This window comes from Bos taurus, chromosome 2, assembly GCF_002263795.3.
Source record: "Bos taurus isolate L1 Dominette 01449 registration number 42190680 breed Hereford chromosome 2, ARS-UCD2.0, whole genome shotgun sequence".
Classification (NCBI taxonomy): domain Eukaryota; kingdom Metazoa; phylum Chordata; class Mammalia; order Artiodactyla; family Bovidae; genus Bos; species Bos taurus.
In genome coordinates this window covers 132,993,242-133,009,508 of record NC_037329.1, presented here as the reverse complement: position 1 = coordinate 133,009,508, position 16,267 = coordinate 132,993,242, and the positions used below count along the sequence as shown (strand labels likewise).

The 16,267-nt window shown below is 52.2% G+C and overlaps 1 protein-coding gene across 9 annotated transcripts in view; it reads right to left on the bottom strand.

Annotated features, from left to right (window-relative positions):
* The window catches only part of TMCO4 (transmembrane and coiled-coil domains 4), a 105,083-nt gene that overhangs the window by 11,316 nt on the left and 77,500 nt on the right, over positions 1-16,267 (bottom strand). For all 9 annotated transcript variants that reach the window (XM_024983142.2, XM_005203348.5, XM_024983166.2 and 6 more), the window contains one exon: positions 6,256-6,373. In XM_024983142.2, coding sequence (XP_024838910.1) covers positions 6,256-6,373 — 118 coding nt within the window. The remainder of the gene's footprint in view (positions 1-6,255; positions 6,374-16,267) is intronic.

Sequence of the window (16,267 nt, the reverse complement as noted above, 5' to 3'; positions counted from 1 at the left end):
GGTGCCGATGCTTTGGGAGCACCGCTGGGCCTGGCAGCTCCGGGGAAGCCGCTTGGTTCCCTGCCGGCTCCCTGGGGCAGAAAACAGTGCTGAGAGCAACAGACAGTCTCTGCTGAGTGGATGACTGAGGGAACCGCATGCCATTCTCCAGAAATCAGCATGAGGCTGAGAGGGACGCTCTCCGCTGGTTGTGGGCTTCCAGTTCCCCGGGGTGTCTGGGCCAGGGCTCCTGGGAGATCAAAGAGAGGCAGCAGGACATCTGTCTTGGGGAGAGGACCACGGGGGTCCAGGACACATCTCTGCAGGCTGGGACTCTGGGTTTGGGGCCCCCCATCTGACTGTGAACGGGAGGGACTGAGACAGGCCCAGCCTGCAGCCTCCTGCCCTCACTAGGAGGCCAGGGTGACCCCCAGGTGGGTCACAGCCCTGCAACAGTCCTCCTCCGCTCTCAGGGGTGCTGTGAACCCCATGCTCTGTACCCCGTCACTCCTAGCCAGACATCCGCCCTGCACTCCAGAGAGAGGATAACCCCGGACCCTCTGCAGCCTGATTCTTCAGGTACACCGAGCTGTGTCCACAGAAGGCCTGGTCTACAGGGTCCATGGGGCAGTGTTCCCCCTCGAGCCCCTGCGCCCTGCCCGGGGTGACGCTGGCCCTGTTCTCCAGCAGGTCCGTGCGCGTGGACACTTCTGTTCCCTCTCAGTCTCCAGGACTGGAACTCTACTCGGCACATCAGGCTGTCCTTCGTTTAGGCCGAGTCTGACTCTGGTTTGCAGGGTCCCCTGAGTCCATTACTCTTCTGCGCTTGTTTGAAAGCAGGGCTCTCCCTCCCTGCCGTGTGGGGGGGATCGGCTGAGAGTCAGGGCTCCCTGCCCTGCCTGTCTGATCACAGGCGAGGCCCCCGAGCTGTCTGGGACCCATGGTGTGGCGGGCTCCCTAGGCTCCCTGGTAGCTTTGACCCTTCAGGGTCTCTGACCACATGGGTGTCTGTGTGGTACCACCCTGGACACCCCTGGAAGGACCGGGGTCCAGAGTTGAGGGGCTCTCAACAGACCCTTGGGCTTCCCAGGCGGCGCTAGTGGTAAAGAACCCACCTCCCAGTGCAGGAGACATAAAGAGATGTGGGATCGATCCCTGGGTCAGGAAGATCCCCTAGAGGAGGGCATGGCAACCCACTCTGGTATTAGTGCCTGGAGAACCCCCAAAGACAGAGGGGCCTGGTGGGCTGCAGTCCATGGGGTCACAGAGAGTTGGATACGACTGAAGCGACTTAGTACACTCGTACGCAGGCAACAGACCCACCTGCTGTGTCCCCGCCGACTCCACCGTGTGAATCACCCACCAGGTCCCTCAAACAGAAGCCGGCAGGACCATGTCCCAGGTCCCCCTTCCCCCCTTGGAAGGCCACTGATCACTGAATCCGCCTGCCCGCTCCCCCAGGACCTTCTGCTCCAGCTCTGAAATCAGGCAGCCCCTCCCCCAGCCCCTCCCCTTCCTTAAACTCTCACCCGACCCCTGTCCTCTCAGTAGCTGACCGAGACTCCCCACTGCCCACAAGCGTTCTTTTCTAGAAAATTCCTTAACTCCGTCCAGACAGCAATGCTTGCACACCCCAATGGTTAGCCTCATACTGAAGGCCCAGGAGAGTGTCCCTCAGAATGATGGCTAAGGGGAGAAGGGAGACTGATCCGAGCTGTTCTATCAAGTCATCATGAGACTCGTGCATCAAACACAGGGTGTGAGGGAGGCCCCCGAGATGGTTCTGACACGGAAAGTTGTAAATGAGAGACGTGCCTGGGGTACGGTGGGTGAGAATCCACCGGCCAGTGCGGGGACACGGGTGTGACCGCTGCTTGGGGAGATCCCACATGCTGTGGGGCAACTAAGCCCGAGTACCACAAGTACTGAGTCCGGGCGCCTGGAGCCGTGCTCCCCAACAAGAGAGGCCAGTGCAACCAGAAGCCTGTGCCTCGCAACTCGAGAGTGGTCCCCCCGCTCAGCGCAACTGGAGAAAGCCCACGCCTGGCAACAAAGACCCAGAACAACCCAAAAGATAAGACAGGAAGAAGGTCATCAACGGGCAAGGCCAGCGTCGTTCCTGCCCACGGTCCATCTGAACTCTGACCACCCTCTACTTAACGACGCTAACTGCACTCGTTTATACACACGTACGGATGAACTTCCAAGGACAGAGGAGCCTGGCGGGCTACAGTCCACGGGGTCGCAGGAGCTGGACGTGACTAGGCGACAGAACGGTGACGACAGACAAGGCGAGATCTCGTGTTAGAAGGTTCCAGAGCCTCGAAACTGCTGAAGGAGCCCAGCGCTTTTGTAGAGGCTGCCAGACCCCCTCACGGCGGGTGGGCCACAGCCCCCGCCTGGACCGCATGGCGCTAGTCCTGCCCTGTCAGTCGCCGGCTGTGTGACCTCGGGCGAGTTGCTTGACCCCTCTGAGCCTCAGGCTGGTCACTGTGAGTCACCGTGCGGGGAGGGCAGGAGCACGCCCAGAGAGGGCATCCTGTGCGCCCAGCACTCACACCCGCGAGCCCGGGAGGCACTGCTGCGATGACAGCCCTAGCTCGGGGCCTTCACGGGCTCCGTGGCCGCTCTTGCCAGGCCTACTCTTCCCGGCTCTGCCGGGCTCCTATCCCCTCCTTCACCATCGAGCTTGCACGTGCCCCCTCCAGGAGTGGCCCTGAGCCCCTCCCCTGACATTAATAACCCCTGTCCCTCCGGCGCCTGCCGTGTGCTCCCCTTTCGGTGTTTGTTACATGTCCTCTGTGGGTCCGTCCCTGGGTATTTTCCTTTCCTGGGCAGAGAGCTCGTTGAGGGTAGAACCGTGCCCTAGACCTGCATCCTGCCTCCCAAGTGGAGTCGTGAAACCCCTTGGTGGGTGGGGTGCCCAGCAAGCCAGGCCTCAGTGCTCCAGGCCAGGCGGATGCACGAATCAAGCTGGCCCTTGACCAGCACCGTGGGACCTGCAGAAGGCTGTGCCCTGGGTCCTCTCAGGCCTGGAGCCGCTTGTGGGCAGGGGTCCGCCCTCCCACTGCCCACTCCTTCTAACATCAGCCCCTCCCCACACGGCACTGGAGCAGACACCACTCAGGGTCCCCTGGAGCTCAGAATGAAACCCTCTCACTGCAGATGCCCCAGGGGTCAGGAGACAGGCTCACCCGAGTTCACATCCTGGCTCTGCTGTGTGACCTTGGCCTTTGACCCTGTCTGCGCTTCAGTGTCCTTGCAGTACAACAGGGAACAGCTCCACTCAGCCCGGCTGGCTCCCAGGGAGTGTGTGAAAGCAGGCGAAGAGCTTGCGAGTTTTATTAATGCACATTATAAATGTATAAATGGATATAGTTTGGTAGCTTTGGCCTGAAGCTCCCTTACCCCCTCACTCACTCTCCATCTTAAGTAAGTTCACGGCAACCAAAGAGTGTTTGGGGGCCAAGAATGTGAATTCCTGGCTGCTGCTTAATTTAATCAAGAAACGACAGTTACTGTTTTGGTCTGCACATTCCTCCCCTCTTCTCTCCTTCCTCCTTCTCCTCCTTTTTCCTCTCTGGAGAGATGGCTCAGGATCTCACAAAATAATGGAAACCAAGCTTATTAGCCTCAGGTTCTCAACAGAACAGGTGGCTTTAATCGGATTTTGCTGCTTTGATATTGCACACATGCACTTTTAATTCCTTCCCTTTGCTGTTTATGAAACACACCAAAAACATCCTGTGCTGTGAATATGCCCATGTTGCTTACTGGGTACCCACAAACTGCCATTCCTACCCCACATAATCTCCTTTAATCTTCCCAGACCTCCTGTGCAGGACGGCCTCTTATTCCCATTGCACAGGTAGGAATACTGAGCTTCAGATTTGCTTGTCCAAAGCCATCCGAGAGGTAAAGCATGGAGCCAAGATTTTAACCAAGGACTGTTTGATGTCAATGTTGTGTCCATTCTTTTTCTTATTTCTTAAACTGCCCTTACTTAAAAGTCTCTTTTATTAAAAAAGAAGCACATATATACACACACGTAACTGATCACTTTGCTATATACTTGGAACTAAAGCAATACTGGACATCAACTATGTATCAATGGGGAAAAAAACCCTTCCAAGCCCTCCTTGCAATCCCTATCTACTCTTCATGGGTTTCACTGTTATCCGAGTCTCATGGTCCCTCTGGACCTCCCTGTTCATTTCCAGACACACAGATACATGTATGCACACACAGAAACTTCTTCTTCTGTAAACGGGCCCATAGAATGGATTGCTGCCCTTGCTTTTTTAAAAACATGATTCCCCTCTTTGTGGTCATTTAGGTCACTGGGCTGCTTTCAATTTTTATAAACGAAGCTGCAAGGATCCCCTCTGTGCATCCATCTCTGTGCATGTGAGTATCTATTTATGTAGGATCACAGGAGCCAGAGTCTGTGGTGTCAGAAGACTGGCACATTAATAATTTGGATAGATATTGCCAATTACCCCCAAAAAGGATTCACTAAATTCAACTACCACCAAGAGTATAACAATGCCCATTTCACCACATCGTCACCGACACTGAATGCTATTCACATTTCAGATGTTTGACGATGTGACGGATGATAAACAGTATTTTACTTACTTTACTTTGCATCTATTTCATTAATAATGAGGTTGGATATCTTTTCAACAGTTTATTCACTGCATTTATTCCATGCTTATGTGTAGACATCTTTTGGCCATTTTCTCTTTTATCTCTTAAATTTTTTAGGCCACACCATGCGGCATGTGGGATTTTCAGTTTCCCAGTCAGGGAGTGAACCCACGCCCCCCGCATTGGGAGTGTGCAATCTTACCACTGATGGCCAGAGAAGTCTCTGGCCATTTTCTTATTGGATTTTAAAAATTGATTTGATTGAGCTCTTTATATATTATGGCTCTTTATCATTGTTTCTTTGTTCTCTCTACCATATTCTAAGAACTCAGCTGAGAATATGAGGGACAGGGTTTGGGGAGAATGGACACATGTACATATCTGGCTGAGTCCCTTCGCTGTTTACCTGAAACCACCACAGCATTGCTCGTCGGCTATACCCCAGTACAAAGTAAAAAGTTTAAAGTTTGAAAAGAAAAAAGAATATGAACGATAAAGCCATACTAATTGGTTGAACTCTGGTGTCCTGGTTAATGCCCTCTATCCATGGCTAAAGATCATCTTTATCTTTAGCTCTGGACGTGGGCTAAGTTATCAAAATGATGAAGACTTTCCAAATCTGTTCTATTCAGGTGCAGGTTCCACTTGGGATGGTTGGGCTTAGATCAAAACTAAAGTTAACCGGCCTTGCGACTCAACTTCTCTGAGCCTCAGCTTTCTCACTTGTGAAATGGGATCAATAATATGAACCCCTTAGGGTTTGGGGGTAGGATCTTCCCTTCCTCCCCTGTGTCTAGGGCGCCACCTTGGCTGAAGCCCCCAAGTCCTTCTCAAATCCCCGGCCGGGATGCCTCCTTTCTAGCCCCACAGCCATCAGCCTCCGTAGCCCTCAGCTCCTGCTGGAAGATCTGTCATATGCTGTGGGTGCTGGGCCCCCCAGGGCTGTCATTCCCACCCTGAGACATTGCTCTGAAAGCCTGGACAATCCCCACTCCCTTCCTACCAAATAATGCACACGAGGGACTTCCCTGGTGGTCTGGTGGGTTAAGAATCCGCCTTTCAATGCAGGGGACATGGGTTCGATCCCTGGTCAGAGAGAAGATCCCACACGCCACGGGGCAACTAAGCCTGCGTGCTCCAACTACTGAGCTCGCACACCGAGCCTAGAGAAGACTGCAGGCCGCAGCAGAGACCCAGCGCAGCCAAAAAACAATAAACGAACACAGCACACCAGGGCTCGTTAGTCATCGCTTAAAGACCTCCCATTTGGGGCTCGCTCTTTGCCTCTGTCTCAGCCACTCACCCATGTCCCTCTTGCCCCAGATCACGGTGACCAGCCTGGCCTCTCGAGTCATCCTATAATCTGGTCTCGGGCCTGACCTAGGAAGTCCTCCCCAGGACCTGTCCCTCTCGTGCATCGTCCCATGGACACGGACGCTGCCCACTTCAGGATCCCTGGCCTGGGCCTTGCTCCTTCCAGGGCCGGTGCCCCACTGCTCCCTGAGATCCTCCGGGACGAGGGCCTGGCCTCAAACATCTGTGTCCCCAGGCGACACCTAGGTCACTAGGTCACTAGGCGCTCAGTTAGGGTTGTCAGCTCCCCAGCAGCACGAGGTCTGGACAGACCTGCAGTAGCCATTGACGATCCTTCCAGAGACCACCTTCCGGAAAGGCTCCCAGTGCTTGGCTTCTCCGTCCACAGGTGCGCCCAGCAGGACGACGTCCTCAATGATCCCTTGGCAATCTGGAGAGAGACCCCAGAAAAGACCGTCAGCGCCCCTGGCCACAGTGGGTCCTGCGAGGGACCGTCCAACAGCCGTGGAAGAAATGGATATGAGACCCACGAGAAGGCACATATGCACTCACTATTGTTCAGTCGCTCAGTCATGTCTGACAATTACGACTCCACGGGCTGCAGCACGCCAGGCTTCCCTGTCCCTGCAGGCGCAAACACATTCGTGCACACATTCATGCAAACGCACACCATACTGCGGCTTCTGTTCACAGAGGCTCAGGCCCTGGGTCAAGCCCTCTGGTGCCTGATCCATTCCTACAAAGCCCGCACACCGAGCCTGTGCCCCACAACTAGAGAAGACGGCCACAGCAAGACCCAGCGCAGTCAAAAAGGAATGAATGAATAATCCAAGCACACATTATCCCCGTTTCAGAGTTTAGGAAAACCAAAGACATTTTCAGGATCACATGGCCAGTGGGTAGCACAGTCCAAGTGGGGACCCACATCTATTTCCACCATCCGTGAAGCTCACGACTGACCGTACACTCAGATGGAGTGTTTCCCTTTAGAAGGGACTCATGGTCCCTGGCATGTTGCATGTGCCAGGCAGGAGATACCACAGCCTTCCTCTGGCAACAGTCCCTGGGGGCCTGTATGGCCTGGCGGTAAGGCGGGAGTGCAGAGGAGAGGGGGGGCGAAAGGGCATGGAGTGGACGCATCGGCGCTGACCTAGCGGTTCAGGGTATTTCAGGCAAGGGCTCCTCACACTGCAGCTCGTGGATGAGCGCTGGCCCGTGGGGTGTCCGTCCTCTCAGTATAGATCAGAGCAGCAGTGTCTCTTTGATGTCCCTGCAGACTGGAAACCCACAGCTCACACGCACTTTGAGAAGTGCTGCTCTCAGCCTGCCGGGGTGCACACGCGCGCCCCACCCCCAGCCGCTGTCCACCCCCGAGCCAGCTCTGTTTGCTCTGGCCTTGTCTCACTTGTTTACATCTGTCTCCTCCTCTAACCTCTGGGTTCAGGGAGGGCGGGGCTCCGGCTTGCCATGGTCACAGCTGCCTGGTCTATCCTTGGGGTTCAAGAAGGGTGTGAATGAATGGGTGAGTAAATACACGGCCATCCCCCGGGACAGCCAGTATCTGCACTTTGTAGCTGCAAAGCTCTGGGTTCAAATCCCAGCTTAGTGACTTCTGAGCTAAGTCACTTCTCTGAGCCTACAAGTGGCTATGGTACTGCCTTGAGGGCCTCTGGACTGCACGGGGATCCAACCAGTCCATCCTAAAGGAAATCTGTCCGGAATATTCACTGGAAGGACTGATGCTGAAGCTGAAACTCCAATACTTTGGCTACTTGATGCGAAGAACTGACTCATTGGAAAAGTCCCTGATGCTGGGAAAGATTGAAGGCAGGAGGAGAAGGGGACAACAGAGGATGAGATGGTTGGATGGCTTCACCCATTTGATGGATATCAGTTTGAGCAAGCTCTGGGAGCTGGTGACAGACAGGGAGGCCTGGCATGCTGCAGTCCATGGGGTTGCAAAGAGTCGGACACGACTGAGTGACTGAACTGAACTGAGGGTCTTTATAGGGATGAAGTCATGGTGGGGAAAAACCCAGGGTGGTGAACGCACAGAGGAAGCTGGCGGACCCCCTGCCTGCCTTGCTCTCCCACCTCCCAGCACGTAGCTCCTTCTTAGAGTCCTGAGCGCCCCTACACTTGGGGAGTTACCTGCTCCGTGTTATTCTTGGGGAGTGGGCCCTACAGGGACAACTCAGCCAGCCCTGCCCGTCTCCTGCTGAGAGACACAGGGCAGCTGGCTTCCTCTTCCTGGGCTCCGGTTTCTAACCAGAGCGCATTTGGTTTCCATTTGAGCTGCATGTCAGACTTTGAGTAAAGGGTTCTGGGCTAATGGGAGTCTGAGAACCCCTGTGCTCCTCTGGCTCTGACAGATCAGATTCCCTGGCACAGAATCCTGACGTCACTCCTTGGCTTCCAGGGAGAGGATAATCTGGCAGAAAGATGTGAAGCCTCGGGAAGCTGGTGGTTCGTGTTGAATGGTAAAGATGACTCAGATGCTCTTCCACGTAAGGGCTACTTCAGGTGCTTGTGCTTCCAGCGAGGCTGTAGATTTTATTCTGAACCCTGCTCTTGGCGGATGAGGAAACACGGGGTCTCAGAGGGGAGGGGGCGTGCCGAAGGTCACTTGGGTAGCTGCCAGGTCCTGGGCATCCCTCCGGCAGCAGCAACTCAGAGCGCAGCGATCATGGAGGGGTTATCATCACCCCACAGTGCCAACGGCTGTGGGTCAAGACCAATGATGGAGCTTTGCGCTCTCTCTGGATGCCGGCCACTCAGGGCACCTGCCGGATGAATCTATCTCAGGAGCTCCGCTGCCCCAGGGGCCATCACCTGGCGGGCTGGGACGCCTTGTGGCCAGCAGTGGGATTGCGGCATTCCCCACCAGGTCGCCTAGGGCGACCACCAGGATGCCGTGATTCCCATCAGACAGCTGTGATGAACAGCAAAGAGATAGCTGCCTTTTGCTGAACTGAGACTAGCAGCTGAAACTCATAAAACAGTCCAGAACCGTCAAATCCAGCCAGGGTGGGCAGCGAGCTGGAAACATGTTTACTGAAGCCTGGTTGAAAACTGACTTAACGAGACCTCCTCCCCTTCTGACGGTTACACAGTCATAGGTGCTCTCCTTACATTTTAAAACATGATTTGTTCTCTGGAACAAAAGGCAAACCTGGAGATAAGCCACGAAGCAGACTGTCTGTGACACACAGGTGTTAGCCAAAAAAACTTGCTGCTGCTACTGCTGCTAAGTCGCTTCAGTCGTGTCCGACTCTGTGCAACCCCATAGACGGCAGCCCATCAGGCTCCATCGCCTCTGGGATTTTCCAGGCAAGAACACTGGAGTGGGTTGCCATTTCCATCTCCAATGCATGAAAGTGAAAAGTCAAAGTGAAGTTGCTCAGTCGTGTCCGACTCTTAGCGACCCCATAGACTGCAGCCCACCAGGCTCCTCCATCCATGGGATTTTCCAGGCAAGAGTACTGGAGTGGGGTGCCATTGCCTCATTTTAGACCTACCCAAGGGAGAACTCTATGTCTTGTTCCCAGAATGATACAGTCCAGGAGGGGAAGTCTGAGTTAAGAAAACTGGCCACTGAATTAGATGCCAGGGGAAAAAAAATGTCAAAATTCATTGTTTGGTCCAAAACTTTATAATACCAGAAAATTCCAGTCTTCCAGGTAAAACACAGAAAACCCTCACTCAGGTACCACTTTTAGAGTCAAGAAGGGCCCTTCCGTGGGCACATGTGAGCCTTCATGTCACCGTGGAGTTCCCTCGTGGTCCAGTGGCTAAGACTCCACACTCCAAATGCAGGGTGTCTGGGTTCAACCCCTGGTCAGGGGACTAGACCCCACGTGCCGCAACTAAGACCCAGCACAGCTGAATAAATGTTTTAAAAAAGAAACTGGGATTTAATATCTTAACAATGATAACGAACATAAGACCACCTTACCGCCGTTTAACTGCAGGGACCATAAATGTTTTCTGAAATGTGTGAGATTTATTCCAGTTGCTACCATCAGCTTTTCTTCCTGTGAATTTTTAAGGTGTGAAGATAGTCCCATAGCTTTATAAACAGTCAGGGGTCCAACAAGCATTGGTCACCTTCGAGTAGAGGACACAGGCATGTCCAGCTTTTAGGTGTGGATTTCTTATTTTTTAAGCAATCCTGTGTATGTTTCCAATACAATGCTTTTACTGCGAAGGTGGAGGCCCTTCAGCCTGTTAGGACTTTGGAATTAAGGCAGCGCCATCCCTCCAGCAGTGGAGAAGAAATGCTCTATCTCTCCTGTGTTTTTTTTTTTTTTAATCTTTTTAGTTATGTATTTATTTATTTGGCTGCACTGGACTGGAGTCGAGGCACGTGGGATCTTTCGCTGGGGCAGGTGGGATCTAGTCCCCCGAGCAGGGATTGAACCCAGGCCCCCTGCACGGGGAGTGAGGAGTCTTGGCCACTGAAGCGCCAGGAAGTGCTCATCGGTCCTGCCTTCTCCTCTCCAGTTTCGGTGCTTTTCGTCACTCACGTGTGCTATGAGAAACACTACTTTTCCAAACTGTCTTTGACTTCTGTCTCTTATTTTTATTCTTAATACGGGAGCCAAAGTGATCCCTTTAAAAGTCAGGTCATAGGCACGAGGTAGGCACCTTCTCGGGGGATGGAAATTTTCAACAACTGAGTCGTGGAATGCTTTGGACTGTACGTTTGCTGGAAATCACTGAATTATATACTGAAGACAGGGGGGTTGTGTAGTATGTAAATTACACTGGAGGGAGAGTCAGATCATTTCACTCTCATGCTCAAGACCCTCTCATGGGGTCCATCTCTCCTGGGGTAAGTCATCTTCAGCAGCTCCTGAAGCCCACCGACACCTCCCCCACGCATCCCCTCACTCGCTCTGCTCCAGCCAGACTGGCCTCGCTGTTCCAGAACATGCCAGGCCTTTCCCTCGCTGACCCCTCCTCCCAATGCCTTTCCCCCTGACATCCACACGCCTTCCCCTGGCACCTCTCTGCTTAACTGTCACCCTCCAAAGGGAGGAGGATTCAACCTCCCACCCCGACCAGGAGTCCCATCTCTCTTCTCTGATTTCCTTTTCTCCACAGCACTTGAGACCATCTGACTCATGACCTAGTTGTCTTTTAAAATCTCTTTTCAGTCTGCCAGCCACTACATGGGAGCTTCCCGAGGCTGAGACTGTTCTTTCTCAAGTTCCCCAGGGAGGCCTGTCTAGTCAAGGCTGTGGTTTTTCCAGGAGTCATGTATGGATGTGAGAGTTGGACCATAAAGAAGGCTGAGTGCTGAAGAATTGATGCTTTTGAACTGTGGTGTTGGAGAAGACTCTCGAGAGTCTCTTAGACAGCAAGGAGATCAAAACAGCCAATTCTAAAGGAAATCAGTCCTGAATATTCATTGGAAGGACTGATGCTAAAGCTAAAATTCCAATACTTTGGCCACCTGATGCAGAGCGGACTCACTGGAAAAGACCCTGGTGCTGGGAAAGATTGAAGGCGGGAGGAGAAGGGGATGAACAGAGGATGAGATGGTGGGATGGTATTGCTGACTCAATGGACCTGAGTTTGAGCAAGCTCTGGGAGTTGGTGAAGGACAGGGAAGCCTGGTGTGCTGCAGTCCTTGGGGTTGCAAAGAGTTGGACACGACTGAGCAACTGGACAACAACAGGGAATCCCCAGTGCCCTCAGCAAACAGCACCTGGCAGAGGTGCTGTGCTCAGTAAGTACTTGTGGGATGAATGAAAGCAAGCCACAGGACTCGGCAGTATGAACCCTTTGTGGTGAGAATACATGCAAAAAAAATTTTTTTTTAATTGAGAGGTGCCAGTCGAGGATCTCTGTAGACTGGATAATGAAGAGCAAGTGCTGACTCTGCTGAAAGTAAATGTGAGTATTTAACCACTGCTCTCAGCTTTTCGGGCTTTCCTGGTGGCTCAGTCAGTAAAGAATGCCCCTGCAACACAGGAGACATGAGTTTCATCCCTGGGTGGGAAGATCCCCCAGAGGAGGGCATGGCAACCCACTCCAGTATTGTTGCCTGGAGAATCCCATGGACGGAGGAGCCTGGTGAGCTACAGTCCACAGGGTCGCAAGGAGTTGGACAGGACTGAAGCAACTGAGCACTCAAGCACCCACTCAGCTCTTTAACTGCTGGTTTCCAGGGTTCTGCTCCAGGGCAACGGCTGCTACTGTGGCTAGCTACGGTCTGCAGCGGGCAAGAACATGAACGGTCCTTCTGACCCTGCCCTGATGGAGCTGGTCCTTCTGACCCTGACCTGACTGAGCCGACCCTCCCCTGGCTTCTGACAGTGTGAGCCAGAGGCTCATGGTGACCCTCCCAAGAAGCACCTAACATCAGCCATATTCACAGAATCCCTTGGGCTTGGCCTACATGATACGGAAGGCTCGGGATCTCCAGACCCTTCAGGAGCTTCGTGGTGTAGCTCAAGGTGCTCCATCTCTGGGGGCAAAGATCCGGAGCGAATTTGAGGGCCTGCGTAAGGGCAAACCACCGCCAGCCAATTAAACGCCGCCTGTCTCACACGGCAGGTGCCATGATTAGAACTATCGGATGGCTGTTGAAACTCACAGAATTTCTGGATTCAGGTAGCTTTTTTTTTTTGTCATTACATACTTTCTCCACCAGGAGACGCTGAAAGAGTGACAAGTGCCACAGGCAGGGCTGGGAAATGTTTGCCAGCAGAAAGCGCCCAGGGGCACAGAAACGCTGGGAATCGCCAGTCTGGGAGAAGTTGCTTGACCTTGAGCACAAAAGAAATCTTCAAATGCTGGTTTTGTGTGAATTGAAGTCAGTTATTTAGTAACTTGGAGCCTTAGCTTCCTCGTGTAAAATGGAGATAATACAATAACGTTGATTTCCCAGGGCTGGAGTGAGGTTGTTATATGCTCAGGGTGGTGCCTGGCACATGCCCGGTCAGTGGGATCCATTGTTTTTCCCATGCAGACAGTCAAGTTGGCAGCGAGGTAGAAATGGTGGGCAGGACGCACTGTCTTTGGAGATGGCTTCGCCATTACAGTACCACGCCTGTTTCTGCTGCTGCTGCTAAGCCGCTTCAGTCGTGTCTGACTCTGCGACCCCATAGACGGCAGCCCACCAGGCTCCCCCGTCCCTGGGATTCTCCAGGCAAGAACACTGGAGTGGGGTGCCATTTCCTTCCCCAATGCATGAACGTGAAAACTGAAAGCAAAGTTGCTCAGTCGTGTCTGACTCCAGCGACCCCGTGGACTGCAGCCCACCAGGCTCCTCTGTCCATGGGATTTTCCAGGCAAGAGTACTGGCGTGGGGTGCCATTGCCTTCTCCGTGCCTGTTCCTAGCCAGCTGCTAACTGCAGGTACTATGTGAGGAGTCAGTGGTGGGGAGTGGTGACACCGGGCACCTGGTCGGAGGACGAAGCCTGGAGGGAAGCAGCTGCAGAGCTGTGAACTACGGCTAAACACGTCCTCATTTACTGAAAAACATTTTTTTTTTGGCCCCGCCACTCAGCTTGTGGGATCTCAGTTACCCAACCAAGGATTGAAACTGCACCCCTGGCAGGGAAAGCAGACAGTCCTAACCACTGGACCGCAAGGAAAGTCCCCAAATTAAAAAAAAAAAAAAAAAATAGTAAAATACTCGTAACATGACTTTTCATCTTAACCATTTAAAAAAATGTTTTTGATGTGGACCTTTAAAAAAGTCTTTATTGAATTTGTTACAATATTGCTTCTGTTTTATTTTTTATTTTTATTTTTGAGCTCTGAGGCTTGTGGGATCTTAGTTTCCTGAGTAGGGGTCCCAGCCCCCGCACTGGAAGGCTCCGTCTTCCCACTGGTCCTCCAGGGAAGTTCCATAACGTTTTTAAGAGTGCAGTTCAGTGGCATTAAGCACAGTCACACTGTTATGCAAACACCTTGCTTTTTATCACTCAGGATTTAGATAAATCAATTTCTATCTTGTCAACTGCTCTCATCATGCCAGATTCCTGATATGACACTTTTACCACTGGGGTGCTCCTGGCAGTCTGGAGATTGTCTTAGCTTTTCAAAAAACAAAACAAAACAAATCACAAAAAAACCCCCAAGAGCTGAGAATGGCTAGTTCTTCACAACAGCAAGAATTCTTTCACTCTGGACCCTTGGTCTTTAAAATCCTCTATGTTGTGGTTCGGTCACCAAGTCGTGTCTGACCCTTTGCGACCCCCTGGACTGCAGCACACCAGACCTCCCTATCCTTCATTATCTCCCCGAGTTTGCTCAAACTCATGTCCATCGAGTCGGTGATGCCATCCAACCATCTCATCCTCTGTTGTCCCCTTCTCGTCCTGCCTTCAATCTTTCCCAGCATCAGGGTCTTTTCCAATGAGTCAGCTCTTTGCATCAGGAGGCCTAAGTATTGGAGCTTTGGAGTCAGCATCAGTCCTTCCAATGAATATTCAGGGTTGATTTCCTCTAGGATTGACTGGTTTGATCTCCTGGCTGTCCAAGGGACTCCCACGAGTCTTCTCCAGCACCACAGTTTGAAAGATCAGCTCTTTGGCACTCAGCCTTCTTTAAGGTCCAACTCTCACATCTCTACATGACTAGTGGAAAAACCATAGCTTTGACTACATGGACCTTTGTCGGCAAAGTGATGTCTCTGCTTTTTAATGTGCCGTCTAGGTTTCTCATAGCCTTCCTTCCAAGGAGCAAGCGTCTTTCAGTCTCATGGCTGCAGTCGCCATCCGCAGTGATTCTGAGGCCCAAGAAAATACAACCTGCCATTGCTTCCACTTTTCCCCCTTCTATTCACCATGAAGTGATGAGACCAGATGCCACGATCTTAGTTTTCTGAATGCTGAATTTTAGGCCAGCTTTTTCACTCCCCTCTTTCACCCTCAAAAAGACGCTCTTCAGTTCCCCTTCACTTTCTGCCATTAGAGTAGTAGCATCTGCATATCTGAGGTTGTTGATAAATTGTTTCTGTCAAACTAAACATTCTTAAAATGTACCAAGTAGGGCTAGCTCTTTCAGAGTCCCACAGAGCATCCTTTTTGTACAATGAGGGGGGCCCTGTGTCACTGGGAATGGCCACTCCCAGCTTCGCCTCTGTCATTCTGTCCTCTCCAGACCACGTGCTTTCGGAACGTGAGGCAGGCCCTGGCAGTGCCTGCCAGGTCTCTCCCACCAGCCTCCTCTAGGAGCTACACAGAAATCTCATCACATGGCAGGAAAGGCCACATCACACGCTCCCACAGGCCTATCACACTGTCAGTAATGAGATTCTCCCGCGCTGCAAAGACCATAGTTTGAGAAGCGAAAAAGAAGGATGTTCTTCCTCCTGGCAGGGGGTCGTGTGTGCAGGGAGTGATAAGGTGGGAAACGAAGGAGGAAGTTATCTCCTGATGGCGGGTCCAGAAAACAGACCTTGAAGAAAATGCTGTGAACTGCATCTAACACAAATGAAATCCATGCCAAAGACACACGTACACACAAGATAAACCCACAGACGCAGCGGAGGGGAGAGGGAGAGGTCCAGGAGCCGGAGGGAAGGGAGATGAAGGCAAGCTTTGACTGTCCCCCTCCTCCCAACCCTTCAGTGGAATGACGTTCACACTAGAAAGAACCGTTTAAGGGAGCCCGTTGATGGATTATAGGGATTTGGGATGATTTTTTCATGGAAGGAGTAAGCCTTCATCTCTCCCTTTTGATTCCCTTCTCTTCCATTCGGCAAAGTGGTAAGGCTGTTACTGGCATCCGGGGGCCCGAAAAATTAATCTGCATGCCTGACCTCTCGTGGCTGTCCACCCGCCTCTCCAGGGGAGGCTAAAGCGGGGTCTGGCTGCAGACAAAGCAACTGGGAGATGCGATTCTGTAGAAGGGAAAGAAATCACATCAAAGGCGATGTCTGCTGGAGATGAAAGAGCCAGTTGACTGAATGACAGTCTGCTTTGCATTTCAACTGGTATCTAGTGACACCCCAGACGCAGTTTTCAGCTAAGTGAGAGTTTAGGAATTCAAGGTCAGGATGTTTAAGTGTGTCTGAGCTCACTGAGGAACTCTTTGCCTTGGTTTTATCCTTCAAGTATCACAGGCAGTAAAGCTGGTCTAACTTCAGAGGAGCTGGGAGAGAAGCTGGAGAGAGAGACCTTGCTGCAGAGGTCGTTCCTTTGTTGTTTGTTTTTGAAGGAAGGTCTGGTATTCTATTTCTTAACCTCCCTTCTTTTCTTATCATCATCACAGCTTACCTAGGCTAAGTGCTTTATACATATACTGTTTCATTTTCTTCTTGTAACAACCCTAGGAGGTAAGCAGGACTACTCCCATTTTATG